At 43.3% G+C, this 26,504-nt stretch overlaps 1 protein-coding gene across 4 annotated transcripts in view; it reads right to left on the bottom strand.

The window, feature by feature from the left end:
- Cmtr1 (Cap methyltransferase 1) overlaps nucleotides 1–26,504 on the bottom strand; it is a 111,012-nt gene that overhangs the window by 77,884 nt on the left and 6,624 nt on the right. Inside the window, exons 4-10 of one of the 4 annotated variants that reach the window (XM_037418877.2) lie at nucleotides 15,242–15,331; nucleotides 7,871–7,936; nucleotides 7,417–7,521; nucleotides 4,882–4,956; nucleotides 3,442–3,473; nucleotides 2,118–2,279; nucleotides 1,021–1,113 (exon numbers count right to left, since the gene is read on the bottom strand). In XM_037418877.2, coding sequence (XP_037274774.2) covers nucleotides 1,021–1,113; nucleotides 2,118–2,279; nucleotides 3,442–3,473; nucleotides 4,882–4,956; nucleotides 7,417–7,521; nucleotides 7,871–7,936; nucleotides 15,242–15,331 — 623 coding nt within the window. The remainder of the gene's footprint in view (nucleotides 1–1,020; nucleotides 1,114–2,117; nucleotides 2,280–3,441; nucleotides 3,474–4,881; nucleotides 4,957–7,416; nucleotides 7,522–7,870; nucleotides 7,937–15,241; nucleotides 15,332–26,504) is intronic. The other 3 variants (XM_075866454.1, XM_075866453.1, XM_075866455.1) reach the window with 3 other exon arrangements.

The raw sequence follows: 26,504 nt of genomic DNA, 5'->3' as shown, positions 1-26,504 counted from the left end.
ATGATATACGTGCATTGTCGTTCTCAGACAGAACACATGGTTGTTGACCATAAATGCAAACTCCCGTGAATGAAAATTCAATGCCAGCCATGCTCTTAGCGCATCCCCTCACATCTGCATCTTTCTACATACGTACCTATGTACATTCAAGCCTCATTATAATGAACTTGCACATCTAATAGGAAAAGTTTGTTAATCCGAAAATTCGTTACAAAGGTATATTTTTAACATGACGTCTAGTCCAAGACTGTTCTTCATTTACTTTGTTATAACCTAAAGTTTGTTATATCAGAGTTTGTTATGTTGAGGCTTGAGTACTTGAATGTAACGCGAACTCTTTTTTTCCAGTATTCTGCTACCTGAAGCGAAGGCTCACATTACAATTGAATACTGAAATTCAAGCTGCCTAAAAAAGTACGCTGATGCACCCAATTCTAGGTGGCAACCTTTTTTTTTTTTAGCCATCTTTCAATTTATGTTGGCAACCTGAGCCAGGCAAGTGACATTTGGATTCACTACTAACCAATGACAGTTCAAAAAGCAAGCAATATCGCGAGGCAGATGGGTATTTCACGAATAAAGTTCAATACATCATCTTAGTAGGTGCAAAATACCACGTCTCGCGACAAGTGCATGAAAAATAAACTTCCTTTTTCATGCCTCCGCTGGCCTCTCGTTAGGTTTTCAGTCTCCTTTTCCTGCTGGGTGCGACAAAAACTTGCCCCTCACATCCACCACAGTGGTGCCTTGTGCCTTGGTTGCGATGTTAGGCCGCTCACCCAAAGATTGCGGGTTCGATCCCAGTCACGACAGTTGCATTTCGATGGAGGCGAAATGCCAGAAGAATGTGTACTGTGCGACATCAGTGCACACTAACCACCAGATGGTCAGAATTTCTGGAGCCCTCCACTACGGCATCTCTCACCATCAAGTCATGGTTCTAGAACCAGAATCCCCAAAAATTCTTAAAAGTAGGGTGTCAATTGGGCGCCATGGCCCCTTTAAGTACATTCCCCTCACCTTTCCTTCCGCGACCCATTCCCTCAGAGTTTTGATGTTCGGTGGCTCTTCTTCACACTCGGGAATCCAATCCACGCGCTCCTTCACGTCGACCTGTGCAGTGGGCAGGAAACACATACGCAGGACAAAGAAAGAGGTCCGCGAATATAATATTTGCAAGAGGAGAGTCACTGAGAGTAAAAGTCGGACAAAAACGAGTACATTCAAACCTCACTATAAGAATCTTGCTTCTAGCACGAAAATAACTGCATTATATCCAAAAATTTGTTATAAAGGTTTATTAATAACATTATATCTGCTGAAGTCTATTTTTATTTACTTTATTAAAACTAATATATTGTTATATTTAGGTTCATTATATGAAAATTTGAGTGCATTCCAATAAAGTTAAAGGTTTGAGATAAATCTCTTCAAGAAGAGACATCATAAAAAAAACAAAGGAATCAATGCCCACCAAAACGGAAAGGTATGAAATATCAAAAAACAACGTTACAGCTTCCATAGGAAGGCCTTCTTTACATAAAAGTGAGCATAAAAGTACCCATGAAAGTGATTATGGCAACGTCCCAGCAGCATACGCCAGGTGTCTCGGCCATGTACTAAAACAAATATAAGCCCTCTTTTCTTTATGGGCCACTTTTATGTGAACAAGGCTTCTGCACAGAAGCCGAACCATTGTATTCTCGTTTTTTAAACTTTTTCATTTTTGTCGGCATGCATTTTTTTTAACAAGCATTTTAGAAAGTTCTGAGAACACTGAAACCTCATTATAACAAAGTTGCATGTTACATGAAAATAAGTTTGTTATATCCACAAAGTATTTATAAAAATTCCTAACATATATATATTCCTAACAATATATCTATTGCAAGACTATTCTTCACCTACTTCGTTATAACCGATATTTTGTTACAATTGGGTTCGTTATATCAAGGTTTGAGTGTAGATAGCTAATATTTTCACCGTGAACTAACACACCCAATCCTTAAACAACAGTGCAAATATGCTACTGTACTCTACTGTACAGCAGCCATTAAACAAAAAACAAGAAAATCAAAAGACGCGAGCGGAATATTGCACTGCATTTTTTTCCTCACCTCCTCCTTCTCAAAGTCCCACTTGACATCTGCGCTGGGTTCGAGGCCCTCCAGAGAGAGGCCCAGACCTCTTCGACCGCGCTGCTTGGACGTCGGGATGATGTCCGCAATTCCCTGGTTGTTCTTGCCGAGACCAGCACCAGCCTTGTAGCCCATGCTTAACTGGGGAAAACCGACAACTAGTTAAACGAGACCTCTAGATGCAGCCTTCATGATGCAGGTAGCTGAATAAATGAAGTAGACTCCCTTCGTTACAAGCTTAACGAAAGCACACTGCATCGATCCTAGACAAAGTTGCAAAAATGTGCGAACGAAATGTACCAAGAATTTTATCGAAGAACACCACTTTCCGCACACTCCATCTCGGATATCAAATGCAATGCATTGAAAACTACGCAAGAAGTTCAGTCAGCAAGATGTAAAAGCCTGTGCGTCTTGCGCTTGCCTTACGTCGTCGTAAACACCACTGTGAGTTGAGCAAAAGTGCCCATGTGAGGCGTCGGGACAGGCTGCAGATCAACCATCCATAAGTTCGAAAAAAGAAACACTAAGTAATCTAGAACAACATATTGCCACAGGCATGGAACAAGGTTTAGCCATGCCAATGCGAGTATGTGCCATGGTGTGAAAAAAGAAGAGGACTGTTGGTGTGCTCGTGCTCTAACGCTCGGTTCGGCTCGACGTCCTGCGCTGCTTCTGTGAACAGACGTTGTGGTCGTTCTGTAATCACGTGACAATATTGACAACTGCATAAGAATAGCTTTGTTTGTTTTCCACGGCACAAAATATCTTCATGTACTACTCAGCCCCCCCCCCCCCCCAAAAAAAATTATGTTACAGTTGGCGACATCATTAAAATTTTTTGGTGCAGAGTGCATCTACTGAAAGATGTCTTGGTGGCCTACACAGCATTGCATCTGACGTAGGAAATAAAGCATAAGCTGAAAACTTTATAGGCTGGACGAGACGCACGGTTGAGATCAGCTAAGAGACATACCAAAAAAGAGCAAGATAAGACGGCAAACATGGCCCCATGTTGACCAAACATTGCCTCTTGCACTGAAGTCGAGCATGTATTTTCACCCAGTTACCCCATTCACTGTTCTTCTCGACATACACTGTTGTTCCCTTTGGGAACGTTAGACAACCCTTTCGTCAGCTCAACATCGGCATTTATGGCAGCAGGTGAAATGTCACACTTACAAAAATAGAACACAAACAGAACAAGCTACATGACTCTTCCGCAACACTTTTCGAATCGCAGCTTCTGCACAACACGTTACAACAAAGATCATTCGGTTGCCAGAGAACTTGGGATCCTTACCATGAGCTTCTGTGAGATGTTGCTATAATTGCCTGCAAAGAAAGCAAAAAATATTTTTTAATTGATTTGCGAAAATTGCATTAAAGTGTACTAGCTGGCTGAGAGAAAGTTTTGTCTGTATTAAGACATCCCCACCACCAATATCGTCTCTACTAATTCACAACAATCTTGCTCTTTGTTACAATGATCAGACATAGCTGAATGAATTCAACAGACACACAGGACCGGGAAAGAATTGGGGGCATCAATGTCTTCATATAAGTGTAGCCTAGTAATAATATTGTAAAATGAAATCAGTCAAGGTGGAAAAAAAAAGTCACCCGTCAAAGGTTTTGGGTTCAAATCCTGCCGACAAAAACGGTGGTTAACTGTCCACTTTCATTCATTTCAACTGATGTCGTCATTCCCACAACACAGTTAAAGACCACATTTAATTTACCCTATGTTTTCCCCAGCCTATTTGCCAACAGGATTCATTCGTTTGGGTCAAAGAAACGAACCCCTAAAAAAAAATTCCCTTCCTTTTGTTCAATTGCCACACTTGTGAAAAGTCTCACCAAATGTAGCCACTGGTTACTCCTGGCTTAGAAAACTAGTTTCAAATTAATTGATTTATAGGTGAAAATTTACTCATCTTTACACAATACTCAATCCTGCCCCTCTGTGAACAGATAGTACACGCAAACCTCAATATAATGAACTGGGATATTATAACGAAATATCGGTTGTAACGAAGTAAAGGAAAAATAGTCTCACAAAAGATTCAACGTTAAGAATAAACCTTTATATCCAATTTCAGAATATAACAAACTAATTTTTGTGTAAGATGCAAGTTTGTTATGTGAGGTTCGAGTGTATCTCCACCGATTCTGTTCGGACGTCACTTTTGCATTCTGCACACACTATGGCCTACTTTATTTCCTCCATGTTGACTAGAGTGCTACAAGTTATTGTCTTTTTTTCTGCAAAAACTTGCTTTTTTTCTCATATCCTTTAAGCAAAGCATCCTTTGCCTCTTCCAATCAGCTAATAGGAACAGGCAGTCATTAAAAATAGAAGGTAGCAGCACCGACTGTTTGGTACATCTCCGTCACTTACCAATCACACCTACTGAGTATGCGCCACTGTTTTCTGTATTCTGCAGCTACCGCAGTACCGTCGGGACAACTAGGATCAAATCCGTAAAGTTTCGCCTAGACGCAAAACACCGTACCCAGTGGGATTACAGATGTCACTGTGATACTAATCATCAGCTAAGCTGTGCTTGGGAATTTCATCAACTGCAACATCCATTTCGTAGCTGTTATAACTTTCCACAACTGTAATATGCCACTAACCAAGGCTTGCTTTTGTTAATTTTTTTTGCTAGAAGATGAGGAGGAAAATATTGCGCAAGACAAAAACATGGAAGAGCTCGGCAAGCAAGACCAACATACTCACCCATTGAAACGCCCGAGCTACTTTCAGCAGGCTCGTCATCATTGGATAAGCTGGTAGAGTACTTCATGCGTTTACCTGTAAGAATACACAACATGAGCAACACGCTTGAAGTGCACTACGTCAATGCAAAAGTCAGGGTTGCCTCAGGGCTGCTGACTAATGTGGTTGATTCATGTGGTGATCTCAACTTGACATGATTAACCATGTCGCACAATGACTCCGTTACAAAAGATACAAACTCGCTCACGTGACCCACTCTCTTGTTTGTCCCGTTTTAAAACCTCGGATAGTGTTTTGCACATCTCAACATGGTTTACCCACATTTTTCTTTTTTTTTTCCCGTTCATTTGCTACCAAAGTAGCCACCAGCCACTTACAGAAATGGTGGTTTACTAATCGTACATAACTACAAGCAGTTTGGGTGGTGTGGTTAATATTTAGACACCATGTATCATTTCAGATATTATTCATCATTAAGTTTTATGGGTGGTATCAAAACTGATCCAGCGCACGCAAAATGTGACTGCTGAGTTACATCAGACCAAATTACGCTTGAAAGGGATGGGACGAAACTTTAATGAAATGACAGGAGCCTTACATTCATTAGATCTTTACATTAAATATATACTGTTTAAAAAAAAACTTATCCCAGTTCCACCATAGCGTGACATCTGCAGAAACAGTGTAACCGCCATTCACTTGCATTTCCCCTTGCGATTATTGCGATTTTCTGTTATTCTGTGTGGATGCTTGCGACTACGTTATTTGTAGAGTAGAGAAGCATGACAAAGAACGTGTTGCAGCCGATGCCACAACCACCAATCCTAAGTTTCTTTAGGCCCTATCCACGCACGAGCCGCGCTTTGCAGCTTCACTGTCTGGCTACCACTTTGTGCGCAGACGAGGAACTTGCACCATCTGTGGGTGTATCTATATGGGAACCTTTTTTTTTTTTTTTTTTTCAGGACAGCTTGAGATCCCATTTACACCCGAGCCAAGCTTTTCAGTAAGGGACTGCCAATTGGTGGCCAACAGAGGCAGTGATGCCAACTGCAGGTAATTCTAGGAACTGGTTCATGCAAGACCACTCAAGGCCTTATTCACGCTCGAGTCACCCTTCTCAGTTTCATTGCACGGCTACAGCGTCATCCATGACTGAGGCAGTTATGCTATCTATGACTGTGTTTGGGGATCGAATTTCGCAGGACGACTTTAAGCCTTATTCTGCTTGAGCTGCACTACTCAGTATCAATGTGCAATTATCCTTTTGTTGGCAACCAAGGCCGTTACACCCTCTATGGGCACATTTGCGAGCCAGTTTTTACAGGACAGCTTAAGGTCCTGTTCATGCTCAAGCTGGACTTCCAGATTTTTACTGTACGATTAACACTTCCTCCGCAATGGACACAATCACACCATGTGAAGGTTATTCTGGGAACCGGTCCTTGCAAGATGACCTTAAACCCACACATGTTCAAGCTGCTTTTCCTGGTATCACTGTGGAGCTATCGCTTCATTCACGACCAATGCAGTTACAATATCTATCAGTGTATCTGAGCATCTGTTTTTGCAGCATGAGTTAAACACCTATTCAAGCCCCAGCTGTGATTCCCGGTTTCGCTGTGTAGTTACTGCCTGATCCACGACTGAAACAGTTACGCCGTATAGGCGTTTCAGAGAACCGGTTCTCGCAAGACGACTTCAGGCCCAATAAATACACAATTGAACTTCCCCATTTCATCATGCGGCCATTCCTTCATCCGCAACCGACAGATTCGTCATCTATAAGTGTATCTGGAAATCTAAGCACGATGATCATAAACATAAATCTGTGATCTCGTCCCCCCATAGTACAACTCCTCTGTGGATTGCTGGCGCATTTGTCGATACATGCCAATATAGTGCAGAAGGCTTGTAGTACTATTTGCCCAATCGTTTGTTCTTGCGCAAGACAATGCACGTTGTAATTTAATAGAAACGTAGGACAGTAGTGAACAAGTTTTCAGAATCTCTACTGAACCATACTGACTAAAACCTTAGAAAGTATGTGAAAAGCAGAGATGCCCAGCTAATATAACAGACACTGGGAATCTGCTGTAACTTGAAAATAACTTGTCGAATCCTATTTCTTCAATTAATTAACCTCTTACCCAGATATCGACAAAAATAGAGGCATAACAAAATACTTATTCAGTCTATTTTGATATAGCATTTCTTTTTTGTGTTCTCTTACATCTTAGTGAATCATGAAGTCTTTGTACAGCACACCTTGATTAAAATGCAAAAATTTAGGGCTAAGTAATGCACATATTTTAATTTCTGTATTGACAGTTCATGTCATATTGACATAATTTTGAAACCCTTACATCAGAGCCAGCATTACCTTTGGTGGCAAGATTTGCCATGACATGACACACTTATCGCAAGCAACTGTTCCAAGCAGTCATTACATAAAAAATTGGTGTCATGTTTTACTCTCATAAGTACATAAAGCACAGGTCTAAGCTTGGGCCGGTCCAAGAAAAGATCACTCACTTTCAGAGCCCCCTTGTGCAAAATTGTTGCGTTTTTTGCCCAGGCTACCTTCGGCAGGTTCATCGTCATCGTTAGAGAAACTGCTGGAGAGCCTCATGTGTTTACCTGCAAGGGTGTGCAACAACATCAGCAACTTGCCTGAATTGCACTTCATCGATGCAGAGGTCAGGTTTTGCTCAGGTGAATGGCTCAAGGTGGTTGTCCCAGATGACAATCTCCATTGTGCACGATTAAACATCAAGCACAGTGTCCTAGCTTTTCGCTCATATGACTACTCGCTCATATGACTACTCGCTCAGATAACTCGCTCATATGACTCTCTCATTCAACCTGTTTCGAAACCTCAGTTGTCTTTTTTTTTTTTTTTTGATGAGGTGATGTCGCACTTCAATCTATGAGAATCAATAATCAAGCACAGGTCCAAACTCAAACTGGTCAAGAAGACATCACTCACTTTCAGCACCGCCTTGCGCAAAATCCTTGCGCTTCTTGCTTGCCGCCCCAGGGACCTTCCGGCTTCCTGCATCAAAGAATCGCGGCTTTGCTACAAAACAAGGAAACTGCAGATGTTTATCCCTAAAACTGCCACTTGCTAACAAACTACCAGTTAAGGTTGAACTAATAGAAGCCGCTATAGCTTACAAATATATCTGCAGGTTTGACCAGTCGCTCTTAAAAAGGCACTAAAGGCAATTGTTGACAGAAGCCAAAACAAAGCATTGAAATATGGTCAAGTGTGTAAACTTTCTTTACAGCAGGAGCTTTAAAAATGCAAGACAAAGGATTGGATGACACTATCACCACTCTACGTGCGGTTTATTGAACATGACAGGAAATAAATCCCTGCTGAAACCTATGTGTCATTCCAATAAGTCCATATGTTTCCTGTGGATTTTATAGAGTATATGAAGATTATATATAAATTCCATTACTTTTGCATAACAATATTGGGGGCCTGATATGGAACATTTGAAAATCATACAGAATTCAACAGGAATATACAGAAGAGTGGGTAAAAGAGGGAAAGGGCTGCATTTCAACTGTGTTTGTGTCCCACAGACTGCTTCGAACTGCAGATTTTTAAAGAATATTTACAGAGACACTGTAAAACTACAATACTTTAGCCCCCAAAGAAATAATAAAACTGCCTAGTCATTGCGTCTGCAGCTCCAAAAGCTTTTGTATCTTTGTTTATTCTTGTGTTATGGCTTTTGTTTCATACTCAAGAATGGCTAGTTGTGACCCTTGTGAGCTTATTTAGATTGGTGAGCCTAAAAGGATCAAGGTGATCAAGTGGGACAGCAGAACTTATTCATTATTTCCCAGTTTTAAGCATCAAGACTACATATTAAGTCGAAACAATGTAGCTTAAGCTAATCTGTGCACTACATAACCGTAATTCTATCATTTTAAGAAGTGCCATGCGTTGCGGCTCTCATAGACACTAGCACCAGATTTCCCTCCAGTGCATTGCTATGAAATGCTATGGGTAGAACAGCCTCCTTCCCTTCTCCCCAGAACTGTCATTACTTTGTGAGTGTTTAGGTGATAAATTTATTTACAGCTAGGTCTTCTCGGTACTGAAAGTTTTCTAGAACGGCAAACTAACACACCCCACATTTTCTCTCATATAACTCTCACAAAATATATACAAAAGTTCGGAGCTAAAGTCAAGGTGGATTCGCAACAATGCATCATAGCAATGCAATAATAAAGGTGGCTTCACAGTGATACATGGGTATATCACATTTAAACTTTGTTCTACTGATTGTAGTTAAGGGCACGAGAAAATTCCTGTGAGTCAACCTTTGCCTTTAGTGTTTTTTTAAGGAAGCCAAAACGAACAAATTTCCTAATACTATTTGCATAGCATCACCCACTGCCAGAGCGTTCACACTATTCTTCATAGTGACAGCACCAAAACGTCTCAATATGTACAGCCTGTTTTACACTTAGGGAAAATTTCAGAGCACGTGACACCACAATGTGGCCAGTGCTGCAGCAGTGCGCCGGCAGCAGCCGGTCCGTGCGCAGATGCTTGAGGGGCGTGGTATTGAATCGCATCGTCTGCGATGGCGGTGCGCGTTGGTCACATCCTGCTGATTTAATCATTGCTGCGAAAACTAGGCCGATATTTTGTACAAAACATTGTGCGATGCCAACCTGGATGCCAACCTATTGCCTTCATTGGCGATGGGGTTCCAAAAACAGTATTTGACAGCATACGTTGTTTGCTGTTTCGTAACGCCATGGTTCTGAGTGCGTTCACGAACATTTGTTCTTTGTGTGTTCACCGCAGTATGACGCGACGTGGAACGCTATAATGAGCACGTAAGATGTGTGATATTTATTTTGTGCTAAAAAAAGCGAAGCGCTTTACAGCGACTGCCGTGCATGCGAGTTCAACACCACAAAACAAACGAGAACGAGTTCAGGAATGCTGTAGGTTAAGGCAACGTCCTGAATGTGCTTCTTCTCGATGACATTTCATTACTTGAGGCAGCACTCTCGCACCAGCGCTAAAATGCCCACGTGAAGCTTCCGTCTTCACTTAAAACCTCGTCATGCTCCAAGCTGCAGCGATCACAGCACTAATTTTGGACGGCAGTGAGGCGTACAGCAACGCGATAAGCAATATCGGCCCAGTTCCTGCAGCAACAATGAAATTCGCCTGCTGCCTGGCAGTGTGGCAGCGGGCTCCGTCGTAGCCGAAGACGCGGTTCAACTGTTCAACACTACACCTCTCAAGCGTTTGAGAATGCGCGAGTTGCTGCCGGCGCATGACTGCTTCGCTGGCCACATCGTGCTCCCATCAAGAAGCCACACGCTACGAGACTTCCCTTAAATGTCCAACAGACTGTACATCAGACAGTTACACACTAAACTAAAACCACACAGTCCATATTTTGATGAAAACAGAGCTGTTTTTAAATGGGGTAAAATTACCATGAAGGTAATACGTGAAGCCACAGCAAGAAAAAAATGTGCCAAGAACATTAAATGTGAAAGTCAATAACTGAAGAACATTGCTTGTGGAATGCCAAAATGCTTCTCAGAGAGAAACGGTACTGTACCATCAATGTTCCAGTTTTTTGGCAAAAGAAATCTACAAGTAAACAACACACAATCATCTAGACTTTGGAACCTTCAAAGGGCACCAAAGACAGTTACACGATTAACAGCGTACTAATGCAAAACATAGAATGAACAGACATTTGGACATCTTCTGAAGCTATATATAGGCACCCGGCAATGCAGTTTACAAGATTCGATGGTAGCACCAGAACACAGCCTTGCGAGCAGACGCAGCAAAACCAGACCCGTCATTACGTATCCTAGCGCATAGGCAGCAAACCGGACATGCCAGGGCACATTTCCTTTTCCTTTTTAGTTTTTGGCAGGGGTTCACGGATCATTATGAAAGCACCCAGGAAGTCTTCTTTGAAAATGTGCCAAAAAGGGCACTGACACTTCATCATGTTGATGTGTTCAGCGAGAGTTTCATTTCCTTGTTATCCCTGGCAGTTGGTACTATCAATGCTAAGGCGGACCAGTAGAGCTCCGTCGCACCCTCTGTCAATGTCGGGTGCCTATATAGATTTCAGTAGAGGCTGCCGGCGCCGCGTTTCATTCTGAATACTGTATTTAATATTTTTTTTTTTATTTGAATATACTGCAGGCCCTTCACGGCCCAAGCAGGAGTGGGTACACAGATACATCGAAATACATACATTGCCAGAGAAAAAAAAAGAGAAAAAAAAAAAAGAACAAACAAAAAAAGAAAAAAAAATCATGGTGCAAATTCAATACACTGTATGCGGTTGATGAAAGAGTCAATCGTACTACAACAAACAATGTCGTTGGGTAGGCTGTTCCAGAGGGAGATAGCTGACGGAAAAAGTGAATGTTTGTGAGCGTTTACACGACTTAAAGGTTGGCGTATTGTTTTAGAATGATTTAGTCGGAATGATTGTTTAAGTGGATCTTGCAGATAATGAGAGCGTGATATGTGGAAATGACCATGATATAATTGGTAAAGGAATTTTAATCGTGACATTATTCTGCGTTGAAAAAGTTGTTTTAAGTTTGCCCTTGCGAGTAAATCTGCGGTACTGGACTGCCTCGCGAATTCTGAATATACGAACCTTACTGCCAATTTTTGTATTCGTTCTATTTTACTAATCAAGTACTTTTGATGTGGACTCCAGATGAGATCGGCGTACTCTAAACATGGTCTAATTAGTGTTTTGTAGGCATTTATTTTAATATGTGGTGGTGCATTGCGCAGTTTTCTTCTTAAGAAAGATAATTTCTTTTCCGCTTTCTGACACATGGCCAAGATGTGTGGTTCCCAGTTAAGATTCGGCATGAGTGTAATGCCTAGGTATTTTACTTGATTGCATTTTTCGATAATTGAGTTTCCAATCCTATATGTATAGTTAAGGGGGGATTTCTTATTTGTAAAAGAAATGCAATGCGTTTTTGATGTGTTTAATTTCATGCCCCAAGTATTGCACCAGGAATGAATTGCCTGAAGTGAATTGTTAAGTTTAGTTTGGTCGTCTGAATTGCGCACGACTGTGTACACGACACAGTCGTCGGCAAACAGACGCATCTGAATAGGGTTCTCAACGGAAAAGTGGATGTCGTTAATAAACATTAAAAATAGCAGAGGTGCAAGAACCGATCCCTGAGGTACACCAGAATAAACATCAAGTGGTTCTGATAGCTGATTGTCAATTTTAACGCTTTGTTTCCGTTTAGTTAAGAAGTTGTTGATCCAGGATATTATTTTGATATCAATACCAAAAGCCGTTAGTTTTTTGACTAAATCCAGATGTGGGACAACGTCGAACGCCTTAGAAAAGTCTAAAAATATAGCATCTAATTGGACGTTATCGTTGATTGCGTTGGCTATGTCATGAGTTAATTCAGCTAATTGGGTTATAGTTGAGAGGCCTGATCTGAAACCATGCTGTTGTTTGTAGAGAAGTTCGTTTGTTTCTAGGTGGGTTATTATGGCCTTGAAAATTACATGTTCCATTATTTTGCAGCACGAACTCGTAAGTGACACTGGGCGGTAGTTGCTTATTTCTAGTTTGGGGCCTGATTTATGTATAGGAACTACTACAGCATTGCACCAGTCGTCTGGTATCTGTGAAGTTTGAAGAGATAACGTGTATATTTTAAAGAGATACTTAGATGTCCAATTAGCGTATCGGCTTAAAAATGAGTTAGTGATTTGATCGGGGCCCGTAGATTTCTTTTGATCAAGCTTTTGTAATAGAGAAAGTATGCCCTCCTCATTTACGATTAATTCTTCCATGGGTATTTTCACAGTATAAGGAGGTAGTAGCGCATTACTGGTATGTTTTGTGAAAACTGACTGAAAAAACTTGTTCATCTCATTAGCAATGTGTTCGGGATATTTAATGATTTGTTCCGAATTTTTAATTTGTGAGATTGAGTCTCGTTCATCTGATAAGTATCGCCAGAATTTTTTGGGACAGTGCGCCATAAACGAAGCTAACGTAGTGTTAAAGAAGCGGGTTTTTGCTTCTGACATTTTATGCTTTAATGTCCCGATAAGATCACGTACGTTGTTTTTGGTTCCCTTTTTCTGCCGTCGTTTTATTTTTCTTTTCAGTTGAATTATCTCACGCGTTATCCAAGGGTATTCTCGGTTGATGCGTTTCTTTTTATTCGGAATGAATGTGTCTTCGCAATATTTAACAGTGCTTTTAAAATGCGCCCAAAGTTCTTTTACGTCTGTAAGCTCAATGAATTCATGAAATTGTGTTTCCAGGAAACGTAGCACAGCAGGGTCATTTGCACGTGCGTAATCTTTAAAGTAAGTAGGTAGTGGCTTTTTGTATTTCTTCGCGCATGAAATAGGGCAGGTTAAGGTAATCGATTTGTGATCGGAAATGCCATTCTCGATGGACGCAGAAGAACCTTCTAATGTACTACTTACAAACGCTAGGTCAAGTAAAGACGATGACGTCGCAGTGATCCGAGTGTTATCAGTTACTAGTTGATTCAATGAAAACGCGAACGCTACGTCCAGTAGTAATTCTGAACTAGCAACGTCACGACCATCATGTGAACCATTGTTCCAGTTTATTCCGGGAAGATTAAAATCCCCAGCAAGGATAATTTTTGACCTAGAGTTAGTATGCTTTGAAAGATAATCATGAATCACTTCAATGTAGTCAGGTGCCGCATTTGGAGGCCGATATACCCCTCCTACAATTATACTTTTATCATAATATGTTATTTTGCACCAGACGCTTTCGTGGTCGGGAATGCCATCGAGTTCAAAGGTTTTGATATTTTTTTTTTTAATTGCTACCGCTACGCCCCCGCCTCTTGACCCTCTATCTTTACGGAGCAGTCTGTATGAGGGAGGGACGACTTCCGAGTCACGTACTCCGGAGTGAAGCCAAGTCTCTGTTATTATTAGAACGTGAGGTTGGTAGGACGAAATTATGTTCTCTAGTTCATCAAACTTGTTTAGCACACTTCTGGCATTGAGGGAAACGATTCTAAGTGTTTTAGTACTGTGCTGTCAGTTCGAGTTTTTCTTATTTGTAGAAGTTTTATGCTTAGATGAAGTTGGTCGGTTGTTTCGTGGTGGACCCGCTTTCTTCGATATATCTGTTCTAGCATTTTTTACTGGGTCCCAAGTATAAACTTTATCATTGACTTTCAGTTTATCGAACGACAGTTTGACTTTTGCTCCTTTGGCCCTTTCGTTTGCCGCAGAGTGCCATAAGTGCGCGCGCATATCCCTTACTCTTTTGGAAAAATCTTCGGAGACGGATAAGGGCGTACCCTTGAGTTTATAACAGCAAGATAAGATTTTGTTTTTTTCACTGTAGTCGAAGAGACGTAGGATGATTGGCCTTCCCTGGCTGGTTCTATGGTTGCCTATTCTATGAATCCTTTCGATGGTCTTTACTTCGATACCGAGTGTTTGTTTCAGAATGTCATCTTTTACTTTCTTTTCCAGTAAGATAGCATCTTCGTCAGACTCTTCCGTTACACCATAGATAATCAAGTTATTACGTCGGCTTCTGTTTTCTAAATCATCCAGTTTAAGTGCAAGACTTCCAATTTCATCTTTCATGGTGGCGTGCTTACTTTCATACTCGGCCAATTTTTCTTCGCAGTGTTTAAGTCGTTCCATATCAATTTCGATTTTAGTGAGCCTGGTTTCCAATATGGTGCAATATATTTAATACAAGTATTCAATGGTGCCCCTTGAATTAAACAGACATGTCTAGAAAGTGAAAATGAACCTATGCTACAAAACTAAATAAAACACACAATTCAGCATGGGGGGGGGGGGTAAAACTGAGAAAACAAATGCCACCCTCAAGAAACACTGCTAATAGCAAAAACAAACTATGACTAATTAATAGGCAATCTTCCATGACACACCTTTCACATGGCAGGTCACAGACCATGTAGGAAAAAAAAAAACAGAGGACGTGGCACCACAACAGGTTAAGACACACCACAGAAATAGGTTGAACATCGTCAGGATTTCCACCACCAGGTTAATAAACAGAAGAAGATGAACAATACCCCAGCAGCGCTTCACACAATGAGCAGATCGCCGCACACATTCATGTGGGGGAGGTGGTAAGAGGGCGGGCAGAAGGCAAAAAATGCACATATATGGCAAAACAATGCAATACACCGACAGCCGCTGCAGTAGCATAGACAGAGCACTGCCCAGCCATTTCACAAGCCCCAAAAAACACGCACACAGAATCAGCCCCACTCACTCAATTCAGGCCACCGCAAACACCGTCCTTACCGCTCTGGCTCCATGTGTTTATGACGTTGCCCGCATCGCTGTCATCGCTCTCACTGTCTTCTCCACTGCAGGGAGCCCTTTTTGATTTACCTGTGGCCACACACACATACACACACAAGTCTAGCATGTGACCAAGGAAATGTCTGCACACAGTCATACATGATAAAATGTGGTGTAAATTATTACAGTAGACTCCCTTTAAACGAAACTTTCTTAAATAAATTGCTGCTTAAATGGAACAGCTGCCACTAATATGTTTGGTTTCCCACTTGGATATTGTACCCCCATTTATTTCTCAGTAAATGAAACTCCTCTTAAAGGCAACACATCTTCCTGGTTTCGGGTTTCGTTTAAAAGGCGCCTACTGTAGGTGCAAAGCAGCTCTTTGTCTAGCCTGTGTAACGCTGTCTTTCATTACGAACGTGCCGCACGCCACAGGTGTTGGTGCGGTTCCAAGTAGGTGACACCGCTGCCGCGTTTTACGTCACGCTCCCCTTGCAGTGCAGGCTGACGTCATTCTCTCCCTCGCCTGCCGGGCATTTGCCGCGTATCCCGCAGCTGCCACCTCGTCTGTTCGCCCACAACATCTGCCGTGACTGTTGCTCGCTACACCACTGACTCGTCGGTTCACGTGCAATAAACCCGACGCACACTTAACGTTCCTGTTAAAACATGTCTGTACGTGTCACCTACAAGACCTATGCCAGTCATCGCTTCGGACGAATCTTCGAGCACCGCAGCACCCACGCTAGTGCTGTTCAACCCGAGACATCCCCCGTGCGCCACGCTGCTGCTTCGCATCTGATCAGTATTCTTCTCGGGGAAATGGTCCAAGCTTTTTTTTTCATTACATCGGTAATTTCATGTGCAATGGACTCCTGGTAGTACTAGTATGCCCCACTTAGCGACAGGCGATTCTTTCCACTACGAGTATACTTCACTGCACGAAACAGCTGTGAGGCAGCGAAAGTCACCAAAAATTGCCCGCCTACCTGTCTGTGTGTTTCACTGCAAAGGGCGTCGAAATACGAAAGTCTTTTGTCTGCAGGCGCTGCGATAGAAAGCCTCGATGTCCTCCTCCCCTACAAAGAGGTAGGCGAGGAGAACATCGAAGCACTCCCGTCCACATAGAGGCGGGTGAGGAGAGCATTGAGGCCCTCTACGCTGCGCGAGATATGGGCGCTGTATTTTAGAATGCAGAGCAATTGGCAGCAAAATGTCATATCAACACAGCGTAGGAAACACTCACTTTTTCACTCATAGTGTCGCATTGTTAGCGTAGTGTAATAAACACTACGGTCTTCAAAATTAAGTATCACGCATTTTCAAAATAAGGACACACATTACACAATACTCACATATTGTTGTTGCACCTCAAATATGCGTAATATTCGTTGTCTATTGACAATGTTCCCAAGTATGAACACAACCACCAGGACAAGATGGGTGGGCATTGAGCAAGGGGTTAAACTTTTGCCGGGTGGGTCAATCAATTTACAGACCCAAACCGAAATTTCTGCACTGAAGTATCTCAAGAAAGACTATCATCTTTAAAAAACGCAAATCTTCCAAAGCAGAAGAAGAATGAGACCCTGGTTGCACGGACTGTCTATTTTTTCAGCAGAGTTGCCGGATGCTGCCGACACTAAAAAAGCAGCACTACTTTTGCAAAGGGGTAGAAATTTAATATGTTTCCTCAACTCTGGAAATACTTTCTATTATAAAAATGTTGCTGGAATATAAGGGGAAGGTAATGTTTAATTATATAGCAAAGCAAAAAACACTTCAGCACTCTCAATGTCATCTTGTCCTGCCACAGTTTCCTTTTAGAACGCCAGCAGTGTTATACATTCAAAACACCATAGTACACCAATACACCCAAACTGCTACTCTTTGAACACTAGAAAATATGCACAACTATGAACAAAGGTACACATTCACTTTCAAATATAGGCACTCTCAAGGGTAGTGTCTACCTCATTCAGAGCACAGTTGCCAGCGCATAAATTAGGCTACTTCTCGACTACCTCCCCCCCATAAGTTCGTTTTCAGTGCTCAAGTACTAAAGCCAGCAACGAACACGCCCTCAGCCAATGTAATAGGCACTAAAACACAGTAAAAGCTTAATGATCTGACTCCTATCAATTGAAAAAAAATCAGATGCTTTGAATGTGCCCTCTGGTCCCAGCAACTGTTGCATTATTTAATGGCACAAAACTCTCGTTCATTCGGCACATCTTTGGAGCGCACGAAGCCCCAAGCACTAAAATGCATGAGGCCAAGGAGCAAAAACAGCGTATGCGAACTATCAAAACAGCCACTCGCCTTCAGGAACTCAAGTTCATCATCGATAATCTTACCATGATTTGATCACTGGAGACAAGGCTTCAGCAGCTGTGGCAAATTTGCTTTGTTTTTTATTTTACTTGGCGTAAGCGGACTGCGCGGGTGTTGTGGTCATGTCAACAACGACAGGCGTGAAAGTGTCGAAGCCGTTGACAAGCAGTAGTACTGCTTTCACTATGCAACCTCGAAACTGTGTAGTAATTATTCATGGCTGTACATTAGTGTGCCAGGTTTTTTGAGCAGCAGATGTGGTGCTCGGCAGTTTCATTTTGACTCTGGACGCTGACCGTGCTGGCCGTGCCTTCACATTTGCATCGATGCTCTAATCTCATCTCTAGCGACTGCAGTTTCGTTCCATAGCATATGCGACACTCAGTATCTTTATTCCGACTCAGGCCAATGCATGCACAAGGTCACAAACTTCAGACATGGTGGAAGACGTTGAAGATGAAGAGTTTCAGCGGCAGCCTGCATGCTGACAAAACTCACTTGCATTATTCTCAAACATCATTATAACAAAATTGCATTTTACACAAAGATAGCTTTTTTATATCTAAAAATTTGTTAGAAACTTCATTTTTAACACCCTATCTATCGTAAGACCATTCATCATTCAATTCATTGTAACCGATACTTCATTACAACCGTGTTCATTATGTTAAGATTATAGTTTATTGTCATAAATGAACAATTAGTTGCCAGCCATTCTTGCAGAGAAGACATAACGGTAATGTCCGTGTGAAATCGGTGATGGTGTTATGTAATAAGTATTTGGTTCAGAGCACATTTCGGCTAAAGACACATTTCCCAGCTGTCAGCACATTTCGGCCAGCTGTGATCACATTGTGAACAAAATGACGAATGATGCAACTTTTACACTGCTTTTATGCAAAATACTGAATTTACATACTCATAATAAATACAAAAATACTGTCACAGGTAAATGGGTATGAGCATCAACTGTAGCATGAAATCACTTGGAAGTGGAGAAAGAATTTGGCTTCCTGGTCTGGGTGTGGGCAAGACGTCGAATCCTGACTGTGTCTGTTATTTCGCTCGTGGCACTGGTGGAGGTGCTGAGTAAATGCGCCTCGGCTCCAGATTTTCAGCCAACACACCGAGCCACTTGGAGACTGCTACAGCTCCCACGGCAAGAAGCAGTCGCCACCTGCGAGGACTATCTCTGGAATGCGGTCCTTTCTCTCTCAAGACGAGATGGCAACCTCGACTACCAACCAGGCGAGTCAAATTAACGACGCCTATTCTTTTCTTCCTCATGTTTTTTATGCGCCGCAAACACAACGCTTATTTCCTAGAGACATTTATAACAATGTTGATGACTGGCTTGACCACTTCGATTGAGTTGCCAGCATCAACAAATGGAATGAAGCTTGCAAGCGGCGGAGGGCTTACTTTGCGTTGGAAGACTCTGCCAAAACGTGGTATGAGAATCACGAGAGTTCCTTTGCGACGTGGCAAGAGTTCAGCTGACAGTTTCGCGAAGCTACCGCAGCACCGAAAAGAAGGAGAGAGCAGAGCAGGCCATCTCGTCTCGGCACCAACGACCTAACGAGAGAGTTTCAATGTTTGTGGAGGACATGTTTAGACCCTGCAATGTCGGAGGAAAAGAAGGTGCGGCATTTAATGCGTGAGGTAAAAGAGCAGCTCTTCGCCGGACTTGTGCATAATCCATCGACTACTGTGGCTGAGTTCATAAATGAGGCAACCACAATGGAGCGTACTCTCTAGCATCGGTCGTCACAGTATGAACGCTACAACGTCACCGCGGCTGCATGCTTTATCGGGGCTGACAGCGAGAGACATGCCCTCGCAGAGTTCATAAAAAGCGTCATGCAGGACGAGCTGCGCCAACTCCAAGCAGCAGGACCCCAATCACCTGTAAATGCTCTCGCATACTTCATCCAAAATGAGATCAGACAGGTGGTCACCCCACTCGCACCAACAAGACCTGAGGCCCCTGTGTTGACTTATGCGGCGGCCTTGCGATCTGCTGCACCACATGCTCCTGATCCCACTATGCGGACAATGGATCACACTAGCCATCGATTCCAGGGCACCTCTTCGACTCTGCCACTTGCCTCAAGGTTTCCGAGTGCGCCCACTTATCATCCGTCTAGATCGCGACAGAGCGCCACAAAGGCCAGCGTGTGGCATACGTCGGATAACCGTCCACTCTGCTACCACTGTGGTGAAGCGGGTCACGTCTACTACAATTGCCAGTACCGCCAACTTGGTCTCCGTGGCTTCCACCCTGATGCTCGTTGCCCGCGTTACGGTGAGCGTCCCTGCGACATTGAAGTGTACCTTACCGGCCAGCAAGCTCCTCGCCTTGGCCAACGCCACCAAACACAATCAACATCGCCTCGCCACTCCACATCACCTAGCTTTCCCTCGTCATCTTATGCTTCTTTCAGAGGCCGGTCACCGAGTCCCCACAGGGGTAACTAGAAATCGCGGCTCCTAGGGTTAAAGCCGCGTTCTGACAAACTGTCAAAGAGCCTCCCTCGACAAAATGTCAAAGAGCCTCCCTCGACGCAAAGACCCGACGAAGACCGTTCTGATATTTCAGTCGTTTCCGAAAGTCATAAGACTGTTTCCACCGACATCAACGTACACGTCGATAATCACGTCGCCACTGCCCTCGTCGACACCAGCACCGATTATTTGGTTATGAGCAGCGCCCTGGTATCAAAACTGAAGACAGTAACTACCCCTTGGCAAAAACCCCCATTGCGCACAGCAGGGGCCACCTTGCACGCTGACTGAAATGTGCACAGCCCATGTTCGAGCTGTGCTTCAAATTTCACAGGGTCTTTCCTCGTATTATCTGTGTGCTCATGTCCACTCATTCTGGGACTAAACTTTCTTCGCAAATACGGCGCAATTATTGACCTATGAGGCTTGCAGGTGTTGTTGGAGGACCCGTTTGATCCTGAACCTGAGAACATCCACTTATCGAAGGCTGCCCTACGTGTATCCTCCGAATCTGTTACTCTGCCTCCCCGCAGCAGCCTTTTTGTCAGTTGTTTTTGTCAGTGTTTAATGTGACCAAGACGTCCCTGATGCTGTAACTGCAGAAGGAAATTTGTCCCAACTTTTTGCACAACAAATCTGCGTTGCCCGAGGTATTGTTCAGCCCAGGAGGAAGCAGGCTTGCCTATTAGTCACGAATTTCAGCGAGGTGTATCGGCATCTTACCAAACACACTGCGATCGCATACCTTGAGGATATTGCTGACGTCCCTGGTCCCTCAACATTATCTGCCCTTCGTCGTGCGACTGTTCCGCCATGACATTTGCAAGCACTCTCGACATAAATCAGGGTTTACCGTCCGCACAACGAGAATGTCTTTTGAAGATACTCGACTCATTTCGAGACTGCTTCGCTACGACTTCGAAAGTGAACCAAACACCGCTTGCCAAGCATCGTATCATCACCGAGCCTACCGAAAGACCCCTTTGACAACACGCCTACAGAGTCTCGCAAAAAGAACAAGACGCTATACGCCAACAGGTCTAGCAGATGCTCAAGAACGATGTCATCCAGCCATCGACCAGTCCCTGGGCGCCCCCTGTTGTGTTAGTAAAGAAAAAAGATGGTACCATGCGATTTTGCGTCGACTACCAAAAGTCGAATAAGATCACGAAGAAAGACATGTATCCTTTACCACAAATACATGACTCGCCGAACCGCATTTGGAACGCACATTACTTTTCTTCCATGGACCTACGCAGTGGCTATTGGCTGTTGATGAGCGCGACCTCGAAAAGACCGCCTTCATTACTCCTCACGGACTCTACGGGTACAAGGTCCTTCCCTTCGGCTTATGCTCGGCGCCAGCTCCTCTTCAAAGAATGATAGACACGGTTCTTTCTAGGCTAAAATGGCAATCGTGTCTTGTCTACCTCGGCGATGTGGTCATCATCTCAGACACGTTTGAGCAGCACATCCCACGCTTACAAACAGTTCTTCGGGTGATTCGAACAGCTGGACTTTCTCTCAAACCTGAGAAATGCCACTTTGCTTTCGAGGAACTGACGTTTCTTGGTCACGTTGTCAATCACACCGGTATACACCCACACCCTGAGATAATGAGTGCTGTTGCTGCATTTCCTGTCTCAACGAACGAGCGTGATCTCCGCCGCTTTCTGGGACTGTGCACATATTACAGACGGTTTATCAAAGGCTTTTCTAAAATCATTGACCTTCTAAACGAACTTACAAAAGACGGCGTACCATTTGTTTGGGGTCAGAATCAGCGTCACGCCTTTGACACGCTACGAAACCATCTCCAAGCCCCACCTGTACTCGGTCACTTTGACGACAACGCTGCCACAGAGCTACACACGGATGCCAGCAACGTTGGACTTGTAGCTGTACTGGTTGAATGGCGAAATGGCGTAGAGCGCGTTATTTTCCATGTAAGTCCAACATTACCATCCGCAGAGTAAAACTACTCTGCAACAGAAAAAGAATGCTTAGCTGTTTTTTGGGCTATAACAAAGTTTCGCCCTTATTTATACAGTCGACCATTCAGGGTAGTTAGCGATAACCATTTTTTATGCTGGCTTGCCACCCTCAAAGATCCTTCCGGTCGTCTAGCATGCTGGAGCCTTCAGCTACAAGAATTTGACATTACAATCATTCCCAAGTCAGGACACAAACACACCGATGCTGACTGTCTCTCACGTGCGCCAAATGGAAGTACAAACGCGGACGTTGAAGAGGATGATACATTCCTTTCCTCTGTATCAGCAACCGACTTGGCTCAACAACGCGATGACATGGAGCTAAGCTCGCTGATTGACTACCTCGAAGGCCAAAAAGCAGTCTACCTCGAAACTTCGCACACTCGCTGGCCTCATTCTGCATCAGGGATGGAGTCCTCTATAAGAAGAATTTCGACCATACCCCAGCTACTTACCTACTCATAGCGCCGACCTCGTTTAGTGACAATATTTTACATGTTTGTCACGACGAACCATCAAACAGACACCTTGGCTACACGCGCACCTCAAAAAGAATTCGCCGCTCTTACTACTGGCCCCGCCTCGCGAGGACAGTCAAGCAGTACGTTTGCACATGCCGTGACTGCCAACGCCGTAAGACTCTGCCCGTCCGACCTGCAGGACTACTACAGCCTACTGCCACACCGAAAACACCATTCCGTCGAATTGTCACCGACTTTCTCGGATCGTTTCCCACGTCTTCGCCTGGAAATCAATGAATTGTGGTTGCCACCGATTATTTAACACGTTACAGCTAAACAAAGGCCCTGCCCAAAGCTACCACAGCCAAAATCGCCCAGTTTTTTGTCACCAGCATCGTCCTTCGTCACAGAGTGCCTGCCAGCTGTGATAATTACTTATCATGGGACAGCTTTCACCACAGAGATGCTTCAAGAAGTGCTGAGACTAAGTGGTACAGAACATCAGAAAATCACGGGTTATCACCCCCCAAACAAACGGACTCACTGAATGGTTCAACAAGACCATTGCAGATGTGCTGTCAACGTATATGGCCGTTGATCACAAGAACTGGGACGATATACTCCCTTAGGTAACTTTTGCTTACAATACAGCAGTCGAGGAGAGTATCGATTTCACCCCATTTCGCTTAGTTCATGGTCGAGAGGTCACTACAATGCTCGACGCAATGCTCCTTCCCAACAACCTGGGCATGTTCAACGTGGACGCTGCCTTGTTCGCTCAACGCGCCGAGTAGGCTCGTCAACTCGCCAAAACACCATATTCAGACTCGCCAAACTGCCGACACACGCCGCTACAACTTTACACACCAAGAGGTTACCTTCCAACCAGGCGATGAAGTTTGAGTGCAGACCCCCATCCGACAGCGTGGTCACTCTGAAAACTTGCTGCGGTGCTACTTCGGCCTGTGTAAAGTTCTACGCCGATTCAGCGACGTTACATACGAAGTTCTCCCTGAGGGACCCTCAAGGCGTTCCCGTCGGTTTCCACAAAGTGATGTGGTGCATGTGTCAAGGCTCAAGCCATATTTCTCGCGTCCTCAATCGTACGTGGACTGACTTATCATACAATGACTACTTATTTCACTTTGTCACTTTTGCTACATTTTGATGTGTCTTGAGTCCTAACTCCTTTTTTATTGATTACGTCTGTGCACCAGCCCATTTTTGTTTTTAGGTTCCGACACAGTTGTTAGATTCCATAGTAACGTCTTTTCTTTATCATTTTTTTTTCAACGCTCATCACCAGCACCGAGACGATGCTTTTCGAGGAGAGGGAATAACGTCACAGGTAAATGGATATGAGCCATCAACTGTAGCGTGAAATCTCTTGGAAGTGGAGAAAGAAGAGAACTTTACTTCTTGGTCTGGGTGCGGGCAAGACGTCAACTCCTGGCTGTCTGTTATTTCGATCATGAAAATACATTGATGTAATAGACACCTCTTTAGTATATTTTTGTTACTTCTGATAATTTGGCATTCCGTTGTTTGGGACATTTTTTTTTTTTTGGTCAGCTGAAATTAGGCGCTATGTTATGTACTAATTCCACTCAATATGACTCGCAATGCTACCGAGCATAGATAATAAGCCTGAAAATTGCACATGATTGCCAGCCCCTTGCCCTTCTTTCCACAACTAAATGCTTCTCCCTAATTTGTTGCAAACAAGACAGCAGCATTTAGTGTTGAAATAGTAAGCTCCATATCAATGACGCCAGAACGTTCAACATCATTCAGCAGGATAGTAGAGGTGCAGTTAAACATAGCTATAATAAAGGTGCATATGATGCACAAATATTGTCATTGTTGTCTGTGATAATCATCTTCAAATTTTAATTTTCGATGATGCAATATTGAAAAATTCAGTTACATTGCTATATCCAATTTCCAATGTAAGCATATAGTGCTTGCGCGATTATAAAATAAATCATATTTTGTTTACATGTCCGAAGGTCACAGATTTTGTCCCTGCCAGTGGCCAGCTGTCTTTTCGTTCTCTTTACTTCCTTCACGTCTACCTCACAATTAATACAATGATCCTACAACAGTGCAATTACTTTACATGGCTTTATTATCCACAGGTTTTCCTTAACAATGTTAAAAAGGTGTATAAGTAAAGGCTTCATGCACAAAAACCATGATATTGCCACAATAAATAAATAGTGAGGCACGGAGTACTGGAGAACTTCAGTACAATTATAACTACCTGGGGTGCTTTAAAGTGCTCCTAAATCTGCGTAATCAGATATTCCTGCATGTCACCTCTGTCGGAATGCAGCTACTGTGGCTGGGCATCAAACTCACATCTAGCTAGCTACATAACAACATGGGCTACACCATGTAATGACGAAAGGGGAACTGATCAAGGGGTAATTTTTCTTATGTAAAACATAAAGGTCCTGTTACAATTACTCCAACACACATACACTACACCAAGCTTTACCTGTATACCAAGGCAAGGGTACTAAAGCAAAGCGAGAAAATGAAAGCAGTGCGGTTCTACAATCAAACCTCGACATAACAAACCCAGATATAGCGAATTATCGGTTGTAACGAAGTGAATGAAATATAGTCTTGCATAGTAATGTTGAAAATATACCTTCATAACAAATTTTTGGGTATAATGAACTCATTTTCATGTAAGATGCAACTTTGTTATAATGAGGTTTGAGTACTCTATACAGTGAAACATCTTGTTAACCCCTTGCTGCCCTGGCAGGCGGTCAGCTGGGCCAAGCAGATCCCTTTGTCAGCACAGCCCCTGGCTCAGCAGCAGCCCAAGAGTGACTCGCTCGTGTATGCAACCGCTGCCATGCAGGGCCAATGCCATGCAGCGTCCGCAATGAATAGGCAATAAAAATCATGGCAGTTGACAGAAACTTCAAGCACAGTTACATTCAAGGTGTAAGACGCGTGGAGTCTTCCTCGGCTTGCTTGCAAGGTGTCTTCAACCAGATAAGGTAGCAAAGATGCGCGTGAATCTATCTGGAGATGGCAGTGGACATACACATCAGTGGTACAAGGCAGCTTCAATAAAAAAAATTCAAAAATAAAAAATTCATGATCCCTTACTTTGTCGAGAAAATGAGGGCAAGCAAAGCTGTACTGGGACATGAATAACGTCGTGCTTTCCTTTCTTTTTCGTGCTTTTTTTATTTATTTATTGGTCGTGGCCATCCTTGAAATGCGGTTCTCAGACTGAAACAGCATGGCATCTTTCATGTTCCTTCCAGCATTACTCAACCTCGAAAACTGCCTAACGCAAGGACCATCATGCAAGCATGTCAACGAGCATTAGATATTCAATTTTCTAAAGGTCAGAATTTTTCTGAAGTCTCGAATGACCTGACGGAGACCTCACACGTAGTCCAGCAATGGGTTTCAGTCTGCCAGCATGAACTATTTAGATGAAGTGTCCATAGAAAGTGCACTGCCTCCCGCCAACAAACTGCTAGTGGGCTCGTTGTGAACCAGCGCACGCAGCCGTCCTTTGCGTGAGAATTTTTAGAAGACACAACCATCAAAAATTATTCCATCCTCAAAAGGGGTGACAAGAAGGTACAATCCTCTCACTACAAAGTTTTTGGGAGGAATTGCCTCACAGACTATTTGCATCTAATAGCCGCATCTAGCCGCAAAACGCTTTTTTTGTGAATTACTTGTGAACCTTAACATTTTCACAAGTAAGTTACTTCAAGTTTCACTTGAAAATGCATGCTGGTTGCTACGGTAACAGGCATATTTGGTGACAACGCTAGCGTTCATAATGCATCGTATTTCTTACTAAGTGAAAAATGTGCCAAGCAGTTGCAAGAGCTAGAGTCATTCATAGAGAAATGCCTTTATCTTTCTTTGCGTCAGGTCATCCCGCCGGTAGACATCCACAGCCGTCACCGATACGATGGGTGC

This window comes from Rhipicephalus microplus, chromosome 6 (assembly GCF_043290135.1).
Source record: "Rhipicephalus microplus isolate Deutch F79 chromosome 6, USDA_Rmic, whole genome shotgun sequence".
Classification (NCBI taxonomy): Eukaryota; Metazoa; Arthropoda; class Arachnida; order Ixodida; family Ixodidae; genus Rhipicephalus; species Rhipicephalus microplus.
This window is presented reverse-complemented; position numbering and strand designations above follow the sequence as displayed.